Source organism: Melanotaenia boesemani, chromosome 10 (genome assembly GCF_017639745.1).
Source record: "Melanotaenia boesemani isolate fMelBoe1 chromosome 10, fMelBoe1.pri, whole genome shotgun sequence".
In the NCBI taxonomy this organism is placed as follows: Eukaryota; Metazoa; Chordata; class Actinopteri; order Atheriniformes; family Melanotaeniidae; genus Melanotaenia; species Melanotaenia boesemani.
Window position 1 is genome coordinate 22440890 of NC_055691.1, and position 25659 is coordinate 22466548.

Genomic DNA, 25659 nt, shown 5'->3' on the forward strand with positions numbered 1-25659 from the left:
AGCTGGCAGATATTATCCTAAAAGAATTTATATTATGAATCTGTAAAAATGTATTATTTCATATCATGGCTTCATTTACCTAATTTGTGGGATAAGCACAGATGAGTGAAGCTACTGACTTTGTTTCAGGGTCAAGTTGTTTGAGAATTAAGCTCTGAATGGTTTTCTTAAAATTTAATCTTTCTGAAATCAAACATAAATCTTTCTGTTGATGTTTTATTTGAGATGGATTGTAATCAGCCTGTAAATGTCTCTGAGAAGTCAATACAAAGAGTTATAGGAGTTAAATTAGTGTCAAATATTTATTTGCCTTTTCATGACTTTTTCCCTGCTATCTGTCGTTCTGTCCATCAGGGGTGTTGGCTGTATATTCTATGAGATGGCTGCCGGCAGGCCCCTGTTCCCAGGCTCCACAGTGGAGGATGAGCTGCACCTCATCTTTAGGCTGTTAGGTCAGTGCTGCCCCCTGCTGACAGGGAACTGCTTAAAATTTTAACATGAGCCTATAATCGCATTAACCCTGGCATGTAGCCCCTGTTGCTGCATGAAAAAACCCCTCCAGCTGGCATGGTGATGTCTGGCTCTAACAGGGCTGATTGAATGTCCCTCCACAGGCACTCCTACAGAAGACAGCTGGCCTGGAATATCCTCTATTGACGAGTTCAAGTCCTACAAGTTTCCAAAGTACAAGGCACAGGCCCTCATCAATCATGCACCCAGGTAGGTTGGGGCATTCAAACTGAATAGTTCTAACTTCTGTATATGGATTGTCTTTTTACATACACAACATGCACTGTGTTTCATCTGGTTATGTCAGATATTTATACTGCAGCTATGAAAAGTATCTGACATAACTCCTTCAATCTCTCTTGCTAGTCCACTTACCACTGGAAATGGAAATGAGCAAATATTTCTCATGAGACCCAGGTATAGGACAACTTGTATGTAAAAACTTTTTAGTTTTCAGACTTGGACATTAGTGTTACTGGGTTGTTTAGTTAGGAGCGTGTGCTCTTTGTCACTTCCTGTAAGGAAATCCTGTGGAATAGTTGATTCTGTTTGGCTCAGTTTCCTTCCTTACACCCGGCAGCATCTGTGAGTCACCCCACCTTACTGACCCCACTCCCTCCTCTTTTCTCTCCACTTTTCACCCCCTTGCAGGCTGGATAACGATGGAATTGACCTGCTGATGTCATTCTTAAAAGTGAGTTGTACCATATCTGCCAGCGACTGATGCCACATTAAAAGCAGAGTGACACATTTTGCAGCTATGCTAAGACTATTTTTGGAAAGAAGTGCATTAAGCCATGCCAGCACGTTAACATCCAATCCCATTTTTGTTTCCCCTTAATGACTTCAACTTTTCCTATTTTTATCCCTCACTTCAGTACGAATCAAAAAAGAGGATCTCTGCTGATGAAGCAATGAGGCAGTCGTACTTCAGGAGCCTGGGGCCACGTGTGCACACACTGCCAGAGAGTGAGTATGAGTAATCACATTGTGATGCAGTAATGCCAACAGCTAAGCACAACTTGAAGGATATGGCAGTGTGTAACGAGCCTTGGTTACAGCCTCTTAACAAAGACATAGTTCTCTTGGGGACTTCTGTTGCACTGACTGACTGTGTCTTTAACAGACATATCCATATTTACACTGAAGGAGGTTCAGCTGCAGAAAGATCCTGGATATCGGAATTCCTCATACCCCGAATCAGGTGAGGAATATAGAGTAAAGAAGATGGGAATGTGGCATGTGAAGCAGAGTTGATGAGAGGGCTGAAACGGACTAGTGCGTCCTTTTTTAAAATTAGTTTAGTCCTCAGATTTGGCTACTTAGCAACAAAGTCAACAAGTGCAGCAACTATTGACTGTTGCTGCTTCTTTCGGTTTTTCATACTGTAAAATATTTACACATTTGACTTTGTATATTTAATAGAAATGTTACTCCCACAGTAACATGCATGTTAAGTTAATTGGCCACTCCAAAGTCCCTCTGTGAGTGAGTGTGAGCGAGCTTGTCTCTCTGTGTTGGCCCTGCGATAGACAGGCAACTCTAAATTGGAATAAGCGGTACAGAAAATGAATGAATGGTTACAGATTTATTTATTTATACGATGATCCTCAGGCCATCAGGTGACACTGCATTAGATAAATATGTTCAGTAGCTGACTCAGAAACACGAGTGGAGAAAGAACAAAAATAAATGTAAACGAGAACAGAAACACTGCTGCTTTCTGTCCCTAAGATGGACAAGGATGAAGTGAAAAGCTGTCCTGTGATCTGATGAATCAAAGTTTTAAACACATGGACGCCATGTCCCCCAGGCTAAAGACGACAGGGAAAGACAGTTGAAAAGCAAACATCTGTAATCGTACACGAGTGTGTTTACCATACGACATGAACAGCTTATGTATCTGTGAAGGTACTGTTAATGTTGAACAAAATATTCTAGTTTTTGAGCAGTGTATGCTGCCGTCAGATAATATCTTTGTATACGAGACGATGCCAAACCACATTCTGCACATATTACAGCAGCATGGTGAAAAGTGGGTCATGCTTTTTTACTGGCCTACCCGCTGTAAAAAGGTGTCACCTACTGGAAACTTTTGGAGTAATATGAATTCAAATGTGACAGACTGTGACAAAAGTAGTTTAAATACTTATTTTTCTTTCTCGTTTCCCCCCTCAGGCAATGGAAAGAACAGAAGACAAAGCATGCTGTTTTAAAATTTCTGGACTGGAATTTTTTTTTAATTTTTTTTTCCTGGGAAAGATCTCTCTCGGCTGTACACTCTTGAAGACGGATTAGTACTCAGAGATGGATGTTGACCTTGAACATCATGATCATCACTCCTCCCCCCACCCTCTCTAAACTATTGGGGGAAACTTGTCCGTAGTAAAAAAAAAAAACCCCACCCGTCCCAGGTTTAATCTAAATCTGGTTCACATAAGAGACGTTTATATACTGTACATCTATATTTATTGAGAGAATTTGCTGCTAAATTCAACTACTGTCTAGAATTCTAACTGGCTCAGTCACTTTAATGAATACATGCAATGTGTATAGATTTTTAACTTTTTTGTTTGTTTTTTTGTTGTTTTTTTTTTAGTGGTGGTCTATTTTTTTAGATAATTTTTCTCTTTTGTCAGAAGGGGTTCATTGTAAGCTTTGTCATACATAAAACTCCACCTCAAGGCTCCTGGATGTGTGATGCTCACATGCAGAGGGATGTCCCTGTAGCAGCTCAGAGGGGTTTGATGTTCGGACTTTGTTGCCACGGTGCTGCGCTCAGCTGCACAAATAATTTGTGACCATTCACTCTGAAGGTTTTTTTAAAGCCAGCTTTCATGTAATAACTGATAACTTTTATCCAGACTTGAGGTTAATACAGAAGCAGTGCATTACATTACCTTTGTGCAAAAAAAAAAATGAGAGAAAAAATTTTTTTTTTGTTCATTTCAGATGCTGGCATATCATTCCAGGATGCTGTGGTCTCAGTTGTGACCAATGAACAAAAGCAGGGAAAAAGGCAACAAAATTATTATCAAGGGCATTACAGGAAGGAATCAGATATCTAAGAACATTGAACAACCTCCTTCTCAGCTGTCATGTCTATTTTTTATCTTAATCTGGCACGTTTCGTTACAAAGAGGAGATGCTAAGCAAGTTTCCAGAGATGGATTCCACATTGCTGACATTGTGCTTTACAGATGGTTCTCCTGTTTGTCATTCCCATGTCCATCACATGTAAAAGTTGATCTTTTTTTTTCTCTGGTTTGCCTCCATCATTGTGTTGCATGCCTGCTGTGTTGTGTGATGAAGCACACAGCCATAAAACTCCTGATTCAGGAAGCACTAGCTCTAGTCCTGCCCTAGTGATTCTGAGTTGCAGTCTATTTAACAGTGTTAAAAAAGAAGTTTTGTATGATATTCTTTAACTTTATTTGTGAATAACTGTCATTTGTGTGGGATTTTGTTGCAGATGCCCCTCCCATATTTGAGGTTTTGTTTTTTTTAAAAAAAAATTAAATCTAAATTTAAACCATTAAACGATTGTAAATCAATAAATTAAACTGCATTTGTTGCAGCTGCCGGGTACATTTGTTTGTAGAAGAAGTGTGTACATACTGTTCAAGCATTCAATGCTTTGTTTATTGAAAATGACAAGACATTTTTCACAATACAAAAAATATACAGAATACATACTGTATGCCAAGTCCAGTATAAAAAACAACAGTTACAAAGGTTTTCATTGATTTTGAAATCTCGTCTTCATTAAAAGAATTTGAAATAAAGCAATAAAAAAAGTCAAGGCACAGCCGGTACTATCTGAGAAGCATAGTGCATACAATACATACAATACCACATATGTGAAACAGCAAGTTTCACATTGTGGTTAATATTTAAAGAAAAACAGATTTTTTTTTTCTTTTTTACAAGACTAAAACAAAGCTCTGCACAGAATGAGGGGCTGGCTAGCCTGTTCCAGCTAGCATCATGTTGAATCCGTCCATGGAGGGCAGGGTATTTTACCACAGACGTCTCTTAGACATTGTGACGTATGGCTTTTACCAAGTGCTTTTAACCAAAATCTGAAGCAGCTCAAGTGCAAAAAAAAAGATGAGGTCAGATCTTTTCTGAAGCAGAATTTGTCAAGATGAAGGCTGATGATGATGATAACTGAGGAACTTTCAATGAGAGATGGATGATGATGGGACGTTTTTCACAGACTGGATCAGGATTTGTGGGTGGTGGGGGACAGAAGCAGAGAGGAGGGTGTTCCTTCCAGGTTTGGCAGAGGGACAGGCATGTGTCCGTTGATTAGGCTGGGGAACTGTAGAGGAAGACAGAGATTGAGAGTTAGCAGGGTGACTGCTTTCTGGTGAGGAACTGCAGCTTTGTCACTGCCCTGATTTCCTGTTTTTTTTTTTGTTTTTTTCAATTCATTGTGCCTCTTCCTTCTTGTCTCTATCCCCTCTAACTCCACAAAGAAGGAGATATGAACAGCATTCGTGCACAAAGAATCTGGTACAGTGCGCGTGCCTGTGGAGGTAATGTGTGTTTTTCATAAATGAGGAGCAGCTCTCAAACCAGTCCACCCTGTTCAGACTGGCTCCCCTGGGCTCAAACAGGAAGTATTCACAGGATTTCCTCTCTAGCACACAAGCACTGAAACAGGACACCTCTGCAGGACCTGCTTGCAAAGTCTCAACTAGTTTCACAACCGTTGGTATCTGCTGCTTTGCAAATACTGAAAACATTATGTAAATACCTGCTTGACAACAAAGTCTGCTGGACCTAAAGCAAATGTGCCACTTAAGCTGAGGCTGAAACTTAAGCTGCCAAACATTAGTTACAAAAGTGGTTAATCTACTTAATATTTTAAAATCTTTTCCTCGCAATATCTTTAAAACCCGAATTTTCTTACTGTTGCAAAGAAAGGATTTAACAGCAGCACTAATTTTACATGCACAGCTTCACAACTTCCTCCTCTGCTTTAGAGCACATCCAGTAAACGGTCATCCTCTGATTGTTGCTTCTGTTCTGTTTGTTTTCTTTTATTGCTCTTTCCGTTTTACTATGCATTCACACCTGTGTGCACATCTTACCTGGAAGAGTGAGCTGTGGCCCTGCAGCCGGGCGGGGCTGAGTGGGGCGACGGGGCTCAGACTGCTCCAAAAGTGGATGCCTGACAACAGGGGACTGTGAGCCAGCAGCAAACCCGAAGGAGTCTGTGAAGAACCAAAGATGGAGGGTAACATTCTTTGAAAGACAAATATAGAGAAGCCCCAGTTGGACAAAATTGCTCTGAGGGCTTTGATAATGTGAAACATGCTGAAATGGTACATGGATGTGCATTGGCATTTGGGAAAATAAACTGATGAAGCAGGAAGGAAGTCTGGTCCCCCCCCCCCCCCCCCCCCCCCAGAATACAGGAGTGATGAGAATGGGGGGGTTGGGGTAGGAACTGAGAGTAAGCAAGGCAGAGGTAGGCAGTGGTCTTCAAGCGTTTGGAACACCAGCAAGAGAGAAAACATATGAAATCAATTTCTTCTTCTCTTCCCCTCCCCCTTACTTTCCCCTGTGTCACCTCAGACGTGAGCCAGTGCTGCTGTGGAGGGACCCAACCCTGCTCCCATTATTAATGGAATTATTGGAGCATATGGCATCACTTAGGGCCTCTTCCCCCTCTCATAGGCTGGACCCGGAGAAGATTTCTGTAAATCGCACGTTTCCCTCTGATCTCATTTTCTCACACTCATAAATGGTGTGAGAGAACTATTAATGCCTTTCTCAACATGAAGATAAAACACCTCTTGATGTGGCAGCCATTTTTCTGTAACAATTCCAATGCAAACGCATTATTTACTAAAACAGATGGTAAATATGAGTTGATAATTAGATTTGTTTTGATCTTTGCCATGACCTCAAAATCTTCCAGCTCACTGAATTTGTCTCTAAATGTGATGCAGAGATTTCTTCAAAGTTTGGACTGAAGGGTTCATTTTGACATTGCATGTCAAGGCATTACCATCTGTGAGCAAATTTGACATTTTCCTTAAGTGTTCACTGTCTTGTCTAAAATTGTATTTGAATGTTGATATATATTACTGGGGGAGCTATTATTTCCAGCACAATAAATTATAAGAAAAATCATTCATGCTGAGCCAAAACCAGACAGCAGCTCATTAAAACAATTATATACTTTAAACCAATGCTTTAAGGTTTATTATTGAACTTAAAATCATATCAGTTTACCTTTTCCATACCTTCTCCCTCTGTCTTCCGTGAGGAATTGCTGGCTCAAGTGACAGCTAAATAAATATAGCAGTAGTGTTTCCACAAGCACATGCCAAGCTGGTTTAGATGTCTGCTGCTGCTCTGTGAGAGCTTATGGGGCTCTGACATCATACTCTGGATAGCTCACATAACCACCCTCATGATAAACCAGGCTAGGGTTAAAGGAGGATGGATTTTGATATCACAGAATAACTTTCTCAGGTATGAGTCTTAATTTTCAGTGCGATATGTTGTGGCTGCCTGTGAGTGACAGGATCCCGTTTGTCTTCAATTATTCAGAAAGGAAATAGGAGTGGGTGTGGAAACATGTTGTGACAAGATAGTGATGAAATAATTTCACAGAAAGCTTCTAATGCTTCACCCTGCACACACCTATCAGTAAACAACAGCCAGGTTATCAAACCACTGGCCTAATTCAGTGTAGGTCCCATCTTACTCTACTAAATCAACTCTGGCTGGTAGACACTCAAACGCAGGACATCTGGGGACGTCCATGCTCTGCAACAATGTGAAGGGTCCACAGCAGAATGCTGGATTATAATGTGACGATCGCTGTTATTTGCTCAGACCGTCAGTAGTTTTAATGTTGTGGCTGATTGTGTCATTTCTTAGACTGGAAAGCACCTTGAGGAATATGTGAATGAGTCAACAGTTTCCAAGGCTCTAAACCATCTGACTCATGTCTAGAAAGAAGGAAGGAAATGTCTTCATTATTGCATTCATCGTGTTCCCCTAAGAGCATCATGATATAGTTTTACATATGTCAAGTAAATGTCTCACCTGTGCAGTGAAGAAGGCAGGAGTGAGAGAGCCAGAGGGCAGCGCTGGGCTGTTCAGGGCGATGGAGCCGATGTCGCTCCCTGCCAGAAGCATGGATGGGGTGGAGATTTCCAGAGCTTTGGGCTTTTTGCTTTTAGGTGGGAGTCCATCTCCTTGGTTACCACTACTGTTAGAGGAATTACCTCTACTACTGCTGTTGCTCCTCTTTTCAGGAGGCTGCAGGGCTCGCTCCCTGTGCCCAGAGGAGAGATTGAGGGGCTGAGCACCTTGATCAGAGTCCTCCTCATCCTCTTCCTTGGCAGCTGGGCTCCAGCTTTGCCCGGGCTGGGTATGAGGGGAAGACGGGGAGTGGGAATGAGAGGGGAGTTTGGGTAGCCTGGGGGAGATGTAGGACTCAGACTTGGCAGAAGGAGGGGAGCTCCTCTCTGTGTTGGAGCCGAAGCGGATGACGGAGCGCGGCTCTTCCTGGCGCTCCCGCAGAGCACGGAGGAGCTCGGGTTGGTTTTGCAGGGAGCTGATACTGAAGGACGAGTAGAGACCTGAGTGGAGGTAATCACTTCGACACTGCTGAGTCCCTACTGCTGCCAAGGTCCTCCTCTGGGTCTCCTCCTCACCCTCCTCATCTTCCTCCTCTTCTACTTCCAGCTCATGAACCTCTCCTTCTTGGAGGGGGAACCTTCCAGAGACCAGGCCCATCTCTACTGCTTGTGGGTCCATTTTAAGGATCTCAGGGAAGGACACAAACTTATAGACAAACTTCTGGCCAATCACTTTCTTGATGATGTTCTGTAAAACAAACAAACCCAACAATGATAAACGTACTACTACTGAAACAGAAATGCAAAACAATTGATAACGGAGAGATTTTTGACTGCATGTCAGTGTTGCAACAGCAAACCACTGCACTGAAACTCTTTTTTTTGTATGTGTGTGTGTGTTAGAGTGCTACGTCACAGATAGAGCTCTGCTTTGTGTCAGAGGAGAAAGAGGAAGTGGAAGTTTCTATCACAGGAGATCGTGGGTTAAAAGAGAAGGACAAAGATTTTGTCATGATACTACACTTTCACAAAATCTGCAGGTCCACTTAAAAACTAAAGCTGCACTGACATGTTTGGTAAAGGAATCAGTATGAAGTCACCTTGTCGTAGTAGTAGCGCAGGGCTCTGCTCAGCTTGTCGTAGTTCATGTTGGTCTTGTTTTTGCGCAGCCCCCACAGCTTTGCCACTTCCTCTGACTTCAGGAGCTTAAACTCTCCGTCTGCGGATGTCCAGCGTATCAGGTGCTTGTGACTCTGGTCGAGCAGTAGCTGCAGTAGGAACTGCCACAAGGTGATGGCACTGTCCATACCTGCAGTAATACATCCAAGTAACTAGATCAGTGGGGGAATATTGGCTCAAATTTATGAGCAAAACCCTTCATGGTTATTTTAATGACAACTGAGGCCTTTCTCCTGTGGTCTTTTATTTTTCTTTCTTTTTAAACTGCAGCACAAAATTGGAGCACCAGCTTTCTGAGCTGACATTAAAAAGGCAGCAAAATTACCTGCATATGTAATACCTGCCAGATGTCACAGTGGCAGAAAAAGCACAAAATTCAAACCTCTGACGGAAACAAGGTAAGTAACTCTTTGTACGTTCCTGTGCTCGATCAAAGTCTGTGTTAATTAAGTGTTGTAAGAAATAAAGAGGCTGCTTATAACAAAGAAATCCCCTCAGTTTAAATACTTATCTCAGCATTTCATTCTTCCCAGCATGTTTTACTGCATGCACACTAAATTAGGTTATTGGCTGAAGAGGGAACGGCCTGTTTGAGCAGTAACATGTGGTGTGAGGAAGAGTAGACCAGTCATGAATAGAACAGTGTGTAAAAGAGTATAGTGTAATGTAGCAGCAGCAGCAGGAGAGAAAAAAATATAAGGAGGAACAACAGCTCAAGCCAGAAATATGCTGTGGTTCAACCTGGCCCTCTCTCCACAGGAAGTATGACGGGCCCAGGGTGGGTTATTCCTTTAATAGAGAAATGTGCAGGCTCCAAGCTCCTGTCTGCCTATTTGGAGCACAAATAAAATAATCCCCACTAGCCTGACGACTATATCATATTGGTCTATCACAGGTTTATTGTTTCTGGTATTGAATTTGGCAAGCTGCAGGCATCACCTTAAGCTCTTAGAAACTCTAGTCAGTGATGAAGATAACTATTAGCTGAAGCTCTACACTAATAGACACTCTAATACTGTTTATGCCTCAATATTTTCATGATAACAATAGTGTGTCATAACAGCAGGTGTGTCGTGTCATCAAATGTCTTGTTGATTTCCTACAATCTGTTGCTAACTTAAATGTAAAAGCCAAAGTTTTTGATGGACAGGAGGACTGCGTTCTCATCTTGTGATCTTTTCTCTCTTATCTGTGGATAAACAAGTGACTAACACCAGAAAAGCACTGATAGCGGCACAGCTTTTCAACCACTCTGTTTAGAGAGGCCTGAACCGAATTTCCGACACAAGCCATCCCCTGAGTTTTTTTTATCTGCCATGTGAAACTACAAACCTGTCAAAGTCAGGACTTCCTCCTATTCTACTTCCAAGGACAAATGGTGAGGAGAGGGGATCCCACAGCAGGGGAGCGTTTCCCCATTCCGGCCACACTTCCCACAAAAATCCCAGAGGGAAAGGTCAAAAGATCAGATCATTGTCCCTTCTGCACAGCTCCACCCTTTAACCCGCTCTGAACCCATACTTCGCTTTAGCTTTTAAACAAAGCAAAAGTAAAGCATGCCAACAGGCTACATGGACACAAAGCTGAATTAAAAATTTCATATTTGGAAGATGCTGCAGAGGGAAGCTGAAAGTTTCCAGCAGCAACCGCCGATCAAACATGCCTCCTCCAGACCTCAGTCGACCTGGACTCTATAACAGATGAGGTACAACAAAGCGACTGTCTCAAAACGATACACTGTAAAAACAATAAGCGTTAGGCTTATCCTACAGAATAAAATCCCACATTTTAACACAGCAATTAAGTAACTAAAAGCGCCGCAGATTTGCTGATGCTCTTTCTAGGAACATCACAAGAACATCGTGGCAGTCTGGGTAGAAGATGAAGAGCCTTGCTGTGGATGCTCGGCCGGAGAAGTCTCACTGTGTGCACAAAGCCATCCAGTGTGTTGGCTGAACGGAAACTCCTAATGAGATTAGATGGTGTATGCAGACATTACTTAGCCATGACTGAATCTGCTCTCTTCCTGTTCACAGGCGGTGGAAAATTCAAGAGGGACCCGTAAGAAACGCATCTCTAAACAGCGGACACATACTCCAGGGAGGATTTTTCATTGCCCTTTAATTTGCCCCACGTCTTTAATTTACACTTTGAAGTTGCTGTAACTATTTGGTCTGGATCAAATCTGCCCCACTGACTCATTTTCAAGATGTTGCTCGGACCGGAAGACCGCACAGTGTGTACTACTCAAATCCGTACCATTCTTGATTTTAACTTAAAAACTGCCTCTATCTGAGGAGTTAAACAGGAAGCTGAAGCTTGCAACATCGATAGCCTACTTAATAAAAAGGTAACAACAGCGGTTATTACAGCCATCTTTGAATAATACCACTCTCCACAAATCTCCAACTAGCTAACAAAGGGGAAAGTTGACAATTTATTTTACTTTACCTGCGATCTTCGACTCGGTCTTTTCCCTCCGTGAAACTTTAAGGTGAAGCTTGTGTGATTCCTTGTTTTTCCATGCTTACTTCTGGTCTGCACAGTTGTGCTGGACTGAAATAGGATCCTGGGCTTTTTCTTTTTCTGAGCAGGAAGTTGGAGCAAGCAGACACAGAGCCGGCTGACTTCCTCTCCCCTACGATTCCCCAGGCAGTTTGCCGTCTGTGTAAACACACTTTTCCTCCCCTTCTCTTCTCCTCCGCCTGCCCGATGACGGCCAGCAGCAGGCCTAGTCTCTGTCGGAACACATGGTGAGACAGAAACTCCTACAGCCCGTAAACTGACATCATCGGTCCGGTGGCCGCCGTGGTGCTTTCAGGCACGCCTCGTTAGTCCAAAACACATCGCGTGGTTTGATTCTCACTAAAAAAAAAAAAAAAAAAAAAAAAAAAAGACAGCCCGCACTCCTGCATATATTGATGACTTAATATGCCCTAAATAACTAATCGAAGGAGTTTTTTTCCATTTTATTTTGCATTTGCCCCCCCTTTTTTTAAGATGAAAGATGAGGACGATGTCATACAGCAAAAGTTCAGAGAGGATTGGGGTAAAGACACCCACTGGAACACGAAACCTGAGAATTAGGATGCGTTTAGACTCGCCGTTTTATCTTACCCAAAGAAAACCCACACAGAGAAACCTCCAGACTCACTGCTGATATTTGAACCGAGAACGTCTTTCTGAAAGGGAAAGGTGCTAATACTGTTAAATGGGGACGTCATGTAACGTGGTTTTAACACGTTCCTCTTCCAACTTACTTAAAAAAAAAGAAAGAAAAAAAAGGCATTTGTATTTGACTCCACAATACCTATCTCTATTGTTGTTGTTTTAAATAAAAAATATGCTGCTAGAATTAACAAGCTAATACTTTCCCATCTTGTCTGAAATTCTTTGCAAACTGTGTTGTATGGCAATATGCATTTAAGCAATCTATATAGTCAAACGTGATTAAACTGTCAGTCTTTTGTAATATTTGACTGCAGTACAAATATTTGCTAGTAATGAAATTGTGTGGAAAGCCTAAATATTTGTTTTGTTATGATTCCATGTTTACTACAAGATCAGTATCTGAGATATCTGTTCAAAAAGGAGGGATTTGTAATCAGCTAAATTATAGAAGTGGAGTGTGATCAGAGTAAAATATTTATTAAAATAAAAATCTCTGCTTAAAACATAGATATAACCTTTTAGAGAGGTTTTCTGGTTAAATCAACACATGCTAGCTGTGGTAGTTATTGGAGCCACAGGTTATGGAAAAGACTACAGTTTTGTCTTTTAGCATATTTCTGTGAAATGCTGCTATTTGCAGCTTGGGCGCATAACTCAACATCTTTCTTTTGGCACCGAGGATACACATCTAACAATAGTTACCTAAGCTGCAATCAACATTGGTTGGGAATTTTTGGAAGAACTGAACCTGTTCATGTTAAATAATTTAACATCTGAACAGACTCACTGGGAGACCAGTGGTCATTATTGTGAGTACTTATATTAAAGTTTCCACTTCTCATGACATTTATGCTTAATTAGGCTATAAAATGTAGCTATATGAAAATAAAAGTGATCTGCACTAGAGTTCCGGAAATGTAGGTCATTACCATTTAAAAACAAGCTTCTTGCCATACAACAAACAAATGCATTGATGTTGTAAAACAAATCTGTATAATTAGGCCTAATATTGATACCTTTTCAGTGGTGTACATTACCGACTTACCGAAGAACATGAGCCTTTCCATGTTTGACTTCACCTGCGCAGCCCTACATTTAATAACGTTTGTGAGTTTTGTGGTTATATTTTGTGCATTGTGTGCACACATCTGTGTGAATGACCGACCTGTTGAGGTCACTGGTCCCGAGAGGTGCGACACCAGCAAGGCGTACCCCCCCTCCGGCTGCGTCTGATTGGTGGCCGAACGGCAAGCGGTGGAAGGTGGTACCGTGGAGAGCGGGGCGCAGTGCTCACTGCTCCAGAGTAACGCTAACGCGCAATGCCTAGATTTACTGTCCACATCCGAGATGAGTGGCTGGCAGTGCCATGCCGGGACACCTCCAACACAATCCAGTGGCTCGGACTGGAAGGACTGAAACGTTATGTGAAAAGCAAGCCGGACAACGGCGGCATCACCTCTGTGAAAGAGACGCCGTTCGTGGTGCGCAGGTGTCAGGGGTTGGGCTTGTTGGACTTGGATGACACCATCGACGATGTACTGGAGGATAATGACTTTGTCGAACTTGGTAATGACAGTGTGCGTGAAAATAATTTATTTAGTAGACAATGTAAATGATTATGATGAGCTTAAGCTCTGCGTAATTGAGCATCAGACATGCGGACTGTAACCCGCAAGTTGTGAACTTCATTAATTTTATTTTTATTATGCTTTCAGCTATTGAAGGAGATACAATGTCTCCTGATTTTATCCCGTGTGAGCCTGGAGTTTCTAACATGTATCCTTAAACCTGTTGAGTTACTGGGTATTGTGGTGTGGAAAACTAATATTTTTATAAAATCAATTTTCATTATCTTTCTGTAAACTCATATTTTAAACTTGAAAAATACACAGGCTAAAACAAGTAACTTGATATGGTAACTTTTGTAATATATATATAAAAAACGACAGCACATTTTGATGAAAGTAATCTACTTAGCTGTGTAAACAGTACGGCAGCGTACAAAGAACCTGGACAAGTAAGTGCCATTTCTGTTCCAATTTAAAACATATTAAATCGGAATGCATATACCTCTTGTGTGTGACATGTGACTTCCTGTGCAGTACATTTTCTTGGATGGCAACAGCCTGACATCAACGGATCTGGTCAACTTAGGCAGAGGACTGTACAAGATAAAGGTAATGATCAACAAATTGTGTTTGTTGTTGTGGCTTATCTAAAGTTATCTTTGACTTAATGAAATCCTTTCCCTTTACCAACATTTTTAGCTGACTCCAGAGGCAGAGAACAATGTTGTGCAATCACGAGAACTTTTGGACACCATTGTCAAAGAAAACAAAGGTTAAAGATACATTTAAGTATTTAGTAAATGCAGTGAGCTCTACAGAATTTCACAAATATATGATCCCATTTACTCCCTTCCTTGTTTCTCCTGTTCCTTCAGTTGTCTATGGCATCACAACAGGTTTTGGCAAATTTGCCCGAACTGTAATTCCTGTCAGCAAGCTCAAGTAGGGCTGTATTTTAAGTTCTGTTCATGATGTTTGCAAACTGATGGTGAATGAGGTCTTTGTGCTTATCAATGGCCACGTTTCCTTCCACAGGGAGCTCCAAGAAAACCTGGTGCGGTCACATTCAGCAGGTGATAAAATCTTTGACTTATTATTTACATTTCAGGGCTTTGGAAATGTTTTGGGCTTGATTATGCTTCATCAGAGTTCTGCTGCGATGTGTAGGTGTGGGAAACCCACTGAGCCCAGAGAGGACACGTATGCTGCTCGCTCTGAGGATCAATATTCTTGCTAAAGGGTACAGTGGAATTTCTTTGGAAACCCTCCATGCCATGATCCAGGCATTCAATGGTAAGCTTAAACTATACCTCTCATCTTCAGCTGATGTGAGATAATGTCTTCAACCAACAACTTCCAACAGCAAAACTGGATCTCACATGACTAATCTTTGTCTCTAACTTGTTTTACCTCTGCAGCTTCCTGTCTCTCCTTCGTCCCAGAGAAAGGGACAGTGGGTGCAAGTGGAGACCTGGCGCCCCTCTCACACCTGGCCTTGGGGCTGATGGGAGAGGGTAAAATGTGGTCTCCAAAGAGTGGATGGGCAGATGCCAAATATGTAAGATCAGTCACGTTTTCATGGTTGTAAAACAACTTGCTTAATACTATCGGAAATGTACCTTTTGCCTGCACGAGTGAAAGGTTGTGGGGTCCAATAGGAAAACATGTTTGTTTTTTGATGACCCTTGACTTTACATGTTCTTTCTCCTTTCATCCCTGGCCAGGTCCTGGAGGCCCATGGACTGAAGCCAGTATCATTAAAACCTAAAGAGGTAATATTTAAAACCAAGCATGTGCGGCCTTGTTCAGTTTGTCCTAGTCGATTTGTTGTCAGTTTGTCCCGTCATTGTCAAGATAAACATTTCTATTATCAGTATACAGTAAAAGACGCACTTGACCAAATTAACAGCTGTTACACCTGGCAGAGGAAGTAAGCAGGTGTCACGCAGTAAGGCTTAACCCAGATCAGCTTAAATGACTTATTATAAAATACATTAACTGTTTTGTTCTGGTATTTCCTCACAGGGTCTTGCACTAATCAATGGCACCCAGATGATTACCTCTTTAGGGGCAGAGGCCGTGGAGCGGGCCCAGGCGATTGCCCACCAGGCAGATATCATTGCTGCTCTCACCCTGGAGGTGTTAAAGGGAACCACCAAGGCCTTTGACAGTGGTGAGCAGCTGTTCACATTGACAAAAACTCATATGCTACAAGTGAGGCTTATTTATCTCCAGTAAAAGATCATGCCTCTGATATGTCCTTGCTCATGTTCTGGCGTCCTTGCATAGACATCCATTCACTGCGGCCCCATCCAGGTCAGATAGAGGTGGCCCAACGCTTTCGCTCACTGCTGGATTCTGATCACCATCCATCTGAGATTGCAGGTCAGAGGACTGAGCCAGATTGTAAAACAGTAATAGAATATCATGTGATTATCTTGCATAGTTATTATGACAAGCATCAGATCTGCCAGTCATTCAATAAAAACAAATTCTTGTGTTAGTAATCCTTTCATCAAGGAACTGCAACACTCCTGTGAAGCTGACCTTAAATATTTAGATGAGACATGTTGAATAAAGTATAGTACATTATAAGGATGAATAAAGTATCATTTTAGATAATATACCTGCACGGTCCCCTCAAACATGCATTTAATACTGTATCTGTGATGTTGGTGTGTTCCTCCAGAGAGTCACAGGTTCTGTGACAGAGTTCAGGATGCCTACACCATGCGGTGCTGTCCTCAGGTAACTTTAAGTCAGTTCAAGTTTATATAGATTGTTGTACAGGTGTTTCGAAGGATTATATGCCCTCTCTTTATACAGGTTCATGGAGTTGTAAATGATACCATAAAATTTGTCCAGGACATCATCAATACAGAAATCAACAGTGCTACTGACAACCCTGTATCCTTCCCTGTCTTGCAAACTAGAAAACTGATCTGTTGAATGAATCTGATTTTGACATTCATGTAAACAGAGAATTGAAACTGGTGTGTCAGATTTGAGTGGGAATCACGTCTTTTGCTTTAACAGTCATACAAGATGGTATTTGCAGAGAGAGGTGAGACCATTTCAGGTGGGAATTTCCATGGCGAATATCCAGCTAAGGTTTGTGAGTGATAAAACACAGTTTGGGTATTTGCTGTGAATGTTATTGTTTTCACTTTTTTTTCCATTCTATCTCCCACAGGCTCTGGACTTTTTGGCTATTGCTGTCCATGAGTTGGCCTCCATCAGCGAGAGGAGGATCGAGAGGTTATGTAACCCCTCCCTGAGTGAGCTGCCTGCCTTCCTCGTCAATGAGGGGGGACTCAACTCAGGCTTCATGATTGCCCACTGCACCGCAGCTGCTTTAGGTTGGTGTTTGTTAGAAATGTGGCATAAAATTGCTTTTTCTTATATAAAAACTGACTCTTATCTCAAATCCTGTTCTTTGTTCAGTTTCAGAGAATAAAGTTTTGTGTCATCCTTCTTCTGTGGACTCCTTGTCCACCAGTGCCGCCACAGAGGACCATGTGTCTATGGGAGGCTGGGCTGCTAGGAAGGCCTTGAGGGTTGTAGAGCATGTGGAGCAAGGTAAAGTGGGTTTTTTTCATTACAAAGAACAATGGAATATTTCCTATACAGAGACAGTAGATCACAAATGCAGCTAATTGAAATCCATGTCACTCCTTCACTGTATTTATGTTTGATCTTCTGTCAACTACTGTAGATAATCTGAAATCCCCGTAAAACTCTTTACAAACCACATAAATATCCCAAACATGACAGAATTTAAATTGATCATGAAATAATGTACTGGGGACATTTTAAAGATCTAATGAGTTCACAATATAAAAATTACTGTGGAATATGATCATTTTAGGGGCATCTGATGAGAATAATGAGCACTGTGGAGGACTGAATTAGCCCAAGTACGTTATACATTTATTCAAATTGAACCTCTGTTTTTTTGTGATCAGTTCTTGCTATAGAACTGCTCGCAGCCTGTCAGGGTATCGAGTTCCTCCGCCCACTTCGTACCACCACCCCACTGGAGAAGGTCTATGAACTTGTGCGTAGTGTTGTCAAGTAAGTCAAACAGATGTGGCCAAGGTACACAGATTTCAGTTCACTGAATTGATGCAGAGGATAGTTAATGTTTATCCACAGCCCCACTCTCTCTTTCTACTGACAGACCATGGTTTAAAGACAGATTCTTGTCTCCAGACATTGAAGCTGTTCACCGTCTCCTGCTTGACCAGAAGGCAAGTTCTCAAACTTCTGAAATAACTGAAAAATGTGTTTGTTGTAATCTGCACAGGACTGCAACCTTTAGGATGAATCCTTAATGAAATATTATAAATTTCCACTCAGGTGTGGAACGTGGCCAAACCTTATATTGACAAATATCAGACAGAGTACATCCCAGAGTCCCGCCCCAATTCTCCCACCGCCTTCTCACTGGAGCCTCCAGCATCACCAAGGAAACGTGTTCGCCATGAGTAAAAGCATGCATGCAAATGTGTTCTCTGTCTTTAGTCACTAATCATTTTCACTGAATGAGAAGCAATTAAAATCTTTTAATATATAATGCTGACATGACTTCTGGCAAATTCTTTGAAGATGTATTGATAATTTAAAGAGTCAGACAATATATCGCTCTAGGAATTATTTAGTGTTGAGCTTGTGTGTACTTGGCCCTACACCTCTGCACAGAACAGTGTAGTTTCTTCTTTGTTATCCCTTTAAAATGTGCCTAATTTAGTTTTTAGTGCCATATGACTACCTCAGCCTTTTTAATAAAGTAGCAACAGCATAGCTATTAAACATTTCTCTGGCATAATTGTGGTCTGAAAGAAGGGTTTTGCACATACAACAGTCTCTGAGCAGTGTGGGTGGATTTGTCCTTGTCTTGACACTCAGATGTAATTATTAGAAAACAATTGTTGCCTTATATTTCTAACCTTATATAATAAATTCTTTTCAATATTTATTCTTATTCTTATTCTTTATATGATGACATTTCTTTGTTTGTCTACTATCTCTCTTAATAGTTAGGGTATGGACATATATGACATGTCAAAATAATCTACCTCATCATACACAGATTTGTGATTTTTATGACGTGTATCACTTTCAGTACAAACAGTGGTGAATATATTGATAATAATTGCAACAGCGGTATGATTTCCTTCTGTCAGTGCTGTGTCCTTACAAATATATATCTCTATGATACCAAACTAGCTGTAAACACAGAACAGAATTACATCTGATTAATGATCTGATTGATACATTCACTTTTGTTTTGAGAATCAAGTGCTACCAGGCATGTATCAGTCACACACTGGCACCTGATTAGCACTAAGTTGATAGAAAAATACTATAATGAGACTCTGGAGCTAGTGTGAATTCCACACTGCCAGAATCTGGGACCTAATTCCATCAACCAGGATAACAGCACTTCTCCCCACAGTACCGGGATAATCACATAGTACCTTCACAGTGTGGGAGGGGAGGAGATGGATTGGCCTGCTGCGAGTCCAGACCTCAACCCAACCCTTGTGGTATCATATTGGGCAGCCTGTATGTGATAGGGTGACCAGCAAAACCACACTGTGATCAACAACTCCTGGGGCCTGTTACACAAAACCAAGATAAGGGATTAATCCGGGAAATATTGGTCATCTTAGATCAAGTCATCTGCGATCCGGTTGCACAAAAACAGCATAGTGGAAGGTGGGATATGTTATCATGTAAGTTGCTGTGGAGATTTATTTTGTAGGGCTAGCCTGAGCCAGACCAGGCTAAGTTCCAGGATGTATTTAAGCTCATCCCTTTTTACAGTCAGCAGTCACCACAAATGGAAACCAGTATTTATTCTACTGCCTGCTACACATTATCACATTCAACTAGGCCCACTGTCATTATTTAAACACTTGAGATCATTACTTGCAATCATTTTAGTTAAAGGATTTTAGAAGATTTTGCAATTTGATAATTTACACTTTCCCATTGTATAAAATACACATCCCATTTAAATACAGAGTTACATGATGTTCCTTTATTAAATAAAAATATATCAAAGCAATTAAACAATGAGCTCTGTTCAAAACTGAAATTACACAGAGCTCTACAACAGTGATTCCCAACTGTGATTTTTTTTTTTTTTTTTTTTTTGCTGTCTGCTGTGCTGCCGGAGAGTCTGCAGACAGTGTCAGGAGAAAAGGCTGGTAGACACCCTCTATCCACTAGCAAGACATTCACCTGTGAATATCATCATCACAACCTCATAAATAGACCCAGCCATAATGTTAAAAGTGATTATTATTAGAGGTGCCAGATGCCAGAAGTTTGAAAGACTCAGGAGTCCTGGACCGAGCCAGATCACTTTGCCAATACTGATTAGCCAGTCAGCTTTGCAGACCATCTGAAATGATAAGATGTAGATTATTAAACCAACCAATGCACCTCACAAGCAATGTTCTGTCTTTATTAATAGACAATATCAAAAAGTCACATCCATTAATGCTGTGAAAGGATTTCCTAGTCACAAAATCCCCCTAATGGGCACCTGGGGATTTTACTTTGATGTGATGATTTATTGAAATTTATGCAAATGACTGTTTAATGTTTTTTTTCTGTCCTGCAAGTACTTTCTGGCACTTACCAGGCCAACATTGCAAATAAGAAGTTGTTATTAATTTTGGTAAACTAAAAGTTAAATAAAATGTGGGTGCAGTCCAGTGCACCAAAGACACTGGAGAAATCTGTAACACAAAGCAATGAGTCTCCTACTATGACTGTTGACACTTGTTGTGTAATTTGTAATTTTGTCTTACCTGCAACCCTATAAACTCCTCTTTGGTGTGGCAAAGATTTCTGTGGCCAGGGAAGGAGATACAGACACCTGATACTGTTTTAATAACCAGACAAACACATTTACATCATTTCTCTCACATCTGCATCAGTTTCACCTGCAATTTCAATGGCCTCATTAGTAACTATGTAGACTGTAATTATGATGGTTTCAGAGGAGTGTGTATTTGTGTCCTACTTACGTATTCAGGTGGTCTGCAATACTTTACAATGCTTTTCTCTTTGTTTTATTACCGTGGTGGTGTTACCCTTGTATTTTTATTTGGTCCTTGACTTCTTCATACGCTTCTAGGAGGATTTCCTGCCGGAGGTACGACGCTCTCGTTGCCATGGTAGATCAAGCATTCTGTAATAGATCACCAGGGTCTATTGAGGAAGCTGCAAGCACAGGTCACAGGTCTGCAAAAGAAGCTTTGGTCAACAAATTCAAAGGTTACACAAACAAACACTTGTGTAAGACAGGGCCAGAATAATTGCAGAAAATGTTCAACATAGTTATAAAAACATATCAAATATCACTAGCAATATATATATGTGTATATATATATATAACATAGTTTGTTATATATATAACAAATTTATTTGAGTTGCTATATATATATATATAGCAACTCAAATAAATTTGCCTTAGTCCTACCAGACTGTTTTAAAAGCTTGTTATCACAACAAGCAGTTATTAAGCTTTTTTAAAACAAGCGTTATTGGTTTAAACAAATATCTTGTGACATTCAATGGAAAATTTGATTATGGAATAAAAGATATTGTCTCCTTCGAGCCGGATTCGAACCAGCGACCTAAGGATGTCAGCTGTAATTCCTCTACAGTCCTCCGCTCTACCAACTGAGCTATCGAAGGGACACTGACGTGTGGATGACCACTATGAAATATAACGGTGTATCGCGTCACGTGACACGATGCACATGTCTTTTTTTCTTTATAACGTCAGCCTGTTTTATTAACACATACAAAACAGAAGAGTGGAATCACGCTACTCAAACAAACGGAATGGCTACATAGCTTTCTTCTGCTAGCTAGCAGCCTAGCCTAGCCTATGAAGTTGTAAAATAACTAAAGATAATAACGTCGTCTGCTTTCAGGATTTTAGAAAATAGCATAAACAAAATATGATATAGCGTTAAGTCAACTTAGTTTAATATTTGTATTCTGTCACGTGTTACATGCAGTTCCCCGTGTAAAACTGCACAAGCTATTAGAAAATCACCGAAAACGAACGGTAAATGACACTGATAATCCAAACAAATTACCAAATGCTCAGTTAGGGTTAACACATACTGGAGAGGAGTCAGTCCCTGAATCTGTTTATTGCCAGGAACTACATGGACAAGTCATATCATGCCCTTTGGAGGTGATGGTGACAAAGTTGCAGTTCTGGTTCGACTACAATGTGAATATCAAATCAAATAATCAGATCTGATTTGATTTGATTTGATTTGACAAGTTCTACTTCTAATTGTGTTGTTTTCATGCGTCCAGTAAGATGTTTTTTAATGTTATGTCAACTGCTGCACAAAAAAGTGAATTGTAAACATTCTATTTTTTATTTATTGTTCAAGTATTTATCACTAATACAATGAAAATGAGAAGAAATGTGAATATTTGTTATGCAAGGTGATTTCAGTGTGCGCCCCTGAATTTTCTGCTTGCGCTCCTAAAAGTTTAAGTTATGGCCACTGTACTCCTCATAAAAAAAGTTCGTCTGGACCCCTGTAATAATAGTGTTATTGGAGCCATTTCTTCTCTCGATTCGCTTGTGACAGAGTTCAACAAGGACCGGAGTGTGAGCGCTAAAGAGATGCAGCGCTGTAATATGGAGAAGACGGAGGAGCACTTCCAGGAGGCCATGATGGAGAACAAAAACAGTTTTGTGAGAGTCGACTTCGCCGTCTGTTGAATCTCCTTGTGTTTAATATTATGTCAGAGTCTTAACGACCAAGCTGCTTGCAGGTCACGTGACGTGGGATGAATGCAGAGTCAAATTTCTGGCCAGCAAAGGTTTCAATGAAAAAGAGATTGCATAGAGAATAAAGAACAACGAAGATCTGAAACTGGATAAAGAAAGTAAGAGATATTCAGTTTTTTCTTATTTATTTGCATGTCAGTAATTAGTGCAGGTAGATGTTAAATCTGAGAACACAGTGGTTAACATTATTCTGGCTTGGAAAGCTTGAAGGACCGCTGGTTTCAGAATTTTGAGGATTCCATTTTGGAATAAGGCTGTCACATAACAAAATGTAGAAAAAGTGAAGCACTGTGAATACTTTCCAGATGCACTGTAAATCTACACATATAAAAAAATGAATTATACATAAAAATAGGAGAATAGGAGAAGAACACAGCTTTGCACTCAACCAGACACATTACTAACCAATCAGAAGTTGAGCAGACCTTGGAAATTGATTAGATCATAGACAGCCTCTCTAACACTTTAATAACTAAACAGGGATTAGACCAAGTTCTGCTGAAAAACTACAAAAACGGCTCTCTAGGAAATATGGAGGTGAGTAAAGTGCAGAGCCTAGTTAAATAAAGAAAATAAATAATTGTTAAAAAAAATACATTATCATTACTATTATTGTTCTAATGAAGGTCATTTTCTGGGATTTTTTTTATCATCATCCAGACCACATTAAACCAGGTCCTGCTAAAAAAAGAAAAAACTACAAGATTTGCAGATATTCAAATTTGTACTGAATTATTTAACCGAGGATGCAAATTCATTTACACACATTGCTAGATTTGTGAAAACCTATATTCTATTTATGAGGCTCATTTTATTTATTTATTGTTGGCATCTAGACCATCAGACCAGCTCCTGTTTAAGACCATTACCTATAGATGTACTTCAGCCATCTACCAACCTTTCTGTATATTACGGTTTTAATTAGCTTTGCTAAATCGGTAGTCTGCGAAGAAACCAACATAGCAGATCATTTGCGATGAAACAGAGCTGCCTGTAATTTACAATAGGTAAATACCTTTCTATAAATATGTTCTGGGTTCAAGTAGAGGGAATCTGGGAAAAGTTCAGGCTCAGGGTAATTTTTTACTTTAACCACTGTAACTAGACTCATATTTGATAAAAGGTGAGGATTAATGTGTCGGTTGTGGTGCCATTTAGGGTAAAGTAGTTGATTAAACAAGGTGTGCTTTAGTGAGGAACTACATTGTGATTGACAAACTACGACCAACTGGCTGTGACTGGTTTCTCAGGTTCTCAGTCAGACCCACTGCAAGCTTGTAACTTGTGGTTTTAAGGTTTTAAGGAGTCAGTATGGCGGCAGCCAACATGCTAAACTAAAGGCCTCAAACTAATGTTTGGTACCACAGTGGCTGTCGGTCTGATGTGCTGTTAAAATGTTGAATCCTGCATCTTCCCTGATGGCATTACTGTGTAAAGAGCTCATTCTGAGAGTCACTGGCCGAGGATAAATTAAAGGTTCATTGTGTTTCATCTGCAGACCAAGACGGAGATAAGAAACTGACTTGGTCTGAGTTCATTTCCCTACCTGTGGGAACCGTGGAGAACCAGCAAGCTCAGGACATCGACGACGACTGGGTCTGAGAGAGGAAGAAGGAGTTTGAGGATGTCATTGATGAAAAACACGATGGCATTGTAACCATGAAGGAGTTGGAGGTGAATAACCGATACGCATCAGTCCCATTAGATTTTCTCATATTTATTTTATTTCCTCAGTATTAGAAATGCTGCAAAGATGCAAATAGAGCACTCAAAGCCAAAGAATACAAAAACCACATTTTTTTCTATAAGAAATTAAAAATATTTATTTAAATGTTTTTTTAAAGCCTAAAACAGACAAACCAAAAGTGTAATTCAGCAATATAATAAGCCCCACAGATACAGTAGAATAAAATAAAAATTTAACATCTGACCAAACAACAAAAAACAAGTTAAACAGCTTTTTTATTAGAATGAATTGGAGAATTAAATATAAAGAAGTTTATGAAAGATTATGGGTGGAAAAGTGGCAAGAACAAATTTAGTTTCTTCTCACCCCGTTCTCGCATACTTTTTGTTTTTAGATTTTTATTTCAGTTCAACTCACAACACCAGTTCACAACAAAGTTATCTCAAGGTACTTTTAAAGATGCAGTTTAATTAAAATCCAATTCAAACCAATCCATTATATCAGTGGTTTGCAAACTTTTTAAGCCACGACCCCCAAGATAACATATGTTGGTGTTTGCAATCCCCACGCAACGACCTAGTGATTAGTTGTGTGATGTATGAAATCAATCAATCAATCAATCAATCAATCAATCTTTATTTATATAGCACTTTTCATACAAGAATGCAGCACAAAGTGCTTTCCATGGTTAAAACAACCCCCCTCCCCCACCCCCACAGATAACCCCCTCCCTCCCCGCTTGTGTACAAGCAAGCATACACATACACATACACACACACATACTTGCACATATTAAAAGACTAATGTGAGGTTGAGCACAGATGAGCCTGGTAAGGAAACACTATCACGGGGAGCCGTCTGCACCGGGAGCCGCCCACCGACCACGACCGCCATCACACCGACCCAGGGCACACGGCCAATTGAGAGGCAGAGGAGCCACCCAACTAGACCGAAAGAACCCGCAGGACAGAGCCGCAGCAGCCACAGCCGATGAAAAGCCCCCGGTGCAGAGAGCCCCCTCCGAGGAAACACTGGGGAAATAACCTAAATGAGTCATCTTGCAGCATCTTCTAAATGTAAGGCTGGAAAATGGTCAGAATCTTAATAAATAAGGAGGATAAAGTGATTTTTGGTGGTTCACCACTGTAACAAGGCACCTACATGCCCAAAATCAGCTCCTCTCACAGTGATAATGTGAAATTCAGATTTTTAATATGACTTATGTACTAATGTTGTTGTTTATGCATTAATGTGTTAAAATATTAAGGAGCTAATTTCAAAGATTTATCTCTTCATTAATGGTTTAATTTTGACTGCTTAAATTTATTTGATAAATGTAGACTTTCAATTTTTTTACAGTTACCTGGCGATCCCCGATATTGTCTCATGACACCCATGGGGGTCCCAACTCCCAGTTTTAAACTCCTTCATTATATGATCCACATTAATAATATAACAACTGTTATCTAAGGACTTATCTGTAGCCCTATATGGCCCACTGAGTGCTTACAAGATTGTAGACAACTGTGATGCTAATTAGTGGACACACCTTGGATTAACATGTCCCTTTGGTCACATTATTTTCAGTCTTTT

At 40.5% G+C, this 25659-nt stretch overlaps 3 protein-coding genes, 1 long non-coding RNA gene and 1 other non-coding gene across 7 annotated transcripts in view; 2 read left to right on the top strand and 3 right to left on the bottom strand.

Annotated features, from left to right (window-relative positions):
- LOC121647963 (cyclin-dependent kinase 17-like) overlaps nucleotides 1-2745 on the top strand; it is a 28485-nt gene extending 25740 nt beyond the window's left edge. Inside the window, exons 12-17 of the mRNA XM_041997815.1 lie at nucleotides 355-452; nucleotides 615-720; nucleotides 1162-1204; nucleotides 1389-1479; nucleotides 1637-1714; nucleotides 2689-2745. Coding sequence (XP_041853749.1) covers nucleotides 355-452; nucleotides 615-720; nucleotides 1162-1204; nucleotides 1389-1479; nucleotides 1637-1714; nucleotides 2689-2726 — 454 coding nt within the window. The 3' untranslated portion in view covers nucleotides 2727-2745. The remainder of the gene's footprint in view (nucleotides 1-354; nucleotides 453-614; nucleotides 721-1161; nucleotides 1205-1388; nucleotides 1480-1636; nucleotides 1715-2688) is intronic.
- A 1385-nt stretch (nucleotides 2746-4130) lies between these two features.
- Nucleotides 4131-13106, bottom strand: LOC121647964 (ETS domain-containing protein Elk-3-like). Of its 2 annotated transcripts, none has more exons than XM_041997816.1 (5): nucleotides 13015-13106; nucleotides 8720-8928; nucleotides 7582-8367; nucleotides 5610-5732; nucleotides 4131-4834 (listed from the first exon to the last, which is right to left on the bottom strand). In XM_041997816.1, exons 1-5 carry the CDS (start codon nucleotides 13034-13036, stop codon nucleotides 4736-4738), a joined length of 1239 nt encoding a protein of 412 aa, XP_041853750.1. In that variant the 5' UTR covers nucleotides 13037-13106; the 3' UTR covers nucleotides 4131-4735. The 2 variants fall into 2 exon arrangements, with proteins under 2 accessions (XP_041853750.1, XP_041853751.1); XM_041997817.1 differs by lacking the exon at nucleotides 13015-13106 and adding an exon at nucleotides 11250-11635.
- A 134-nt stretch (nucleotides 13107-13240) lies between these two features.
- On the top strand, nucleotides 13241-18111 carry hal (histidine ammonia-lyase). Of its 2 annotated transcripts, none has more exons than XM_041997813.1 (20): nucleotides 13241-13535; nucleotides 13685-13745; nucleotides 13959-13986; nucleotides 14072-14146; nucleotides 14237-14309; nucleotides 14413-14479; nucleotides 14573-14610; nucleotides 14705-14830; nucleotides 14956-15095; nucleotides 15262-15309; nucleotides 15563-15710; nucleotides 15827-15922; nucleotides 16227-16285; nucleotides 16364-16444; nucleotides 16583-16648; nucleotides 16731-16896; nucleotides 16982-17116; nucleotides 17503-17611; nucleotides 17718-17787; nucleotides 17897-18111. In XM_041997813.1, exons 1-20 carry the CDS (start codon nucleotides 13289-13291, stop codon nucleotides 18026-18028), a joined length of 1965 nt encoding a protein of 654 aa, XP_041853747.1. In that variant the 5' UTR covers nucleotides 13241-13288; the 3' UTR covers nucleotides 18029-18111. The 2 variants fall into 2 exon arrangements, with proteins under 2 accessions (XP_041853747.1, XP_041853748.1); XM_041997814.1 differs by having other exon boundaries at nucleotides 13455-13546.
- A 1613-nt stretch (nucleotides 18112-19724) lies between these two features.
- On the bottom strand, nucleotides 19725-20913 carry LOC121646885. Its single transcript, XR_006011725.1, has 2 exons — nucleotides 20362-20913; nucleotides 19725-19949 (listed from the first exon to the last, which is right to left on the bottom strand). It is a non-coding gene; the product is annotated as an uncharacterized LOC121646885 (long non-coding RNA).
- Nucleotides 20914-21164: 251 nt separating this feature from the next.
- On the bottom strand, nucleotides 21165-21253 carry trnay-gua. Its single transcript is given in 2 exon segments — nucleotides 21165-21200; nucleotides 21217-21253. It is a non-coding gene; the product is annotated as a tRNA-Tyr (tRNA).
- Nucleotides 21254-25659: the final 4406 nt, after the last annotated feature.

Excerpts from the sequence above, each read along its gene's own strand:
- LOC121647964 (XM_041997816.1), bottom strand. The coding sequence starts at position 13,036 with ATGGAAAGGCTCATGTTCTTCG. Across the intron at positions 5,733-7,581 it reads CTGCCTTCTTCACTGCACAG|ACTCCTTCGGGTTTGCTGCT; the intron begins GTGAGACATTTA and ends GGTTCTTCACAG. Across the intron at positions 4,835-5,609 it reads GCCACAGCTCACTCTTCCAG|TTCCCCAGCCTAATCAACGG; the intron begins GTAAGATGTGCA and ends CTTCCTCTACAG.
- hal (XM_041997813.1), top strand. The coding sequence starts at position 13,289 with ATGCCTAGATTTACTGTCCACATCCGAGATGAGTGGCTGGCAGTGCCA. Across the intron at positions 13,987-14,071 it reads CGTACAAAGAACCTGGACAA|TACATTTTCTTGGATGGCAA; the intron begins GTAAGTGCCATT and ends CTTCCTGTGCAG. Across the intron at positions 16,897-16,981 it reads CTGCACCGCAGCTGCTTTAG|TTTCAGAGAATAAAGTTTTG; the intron begins GTTGGTGTTTGT and ends TTCTTTGTTCAG.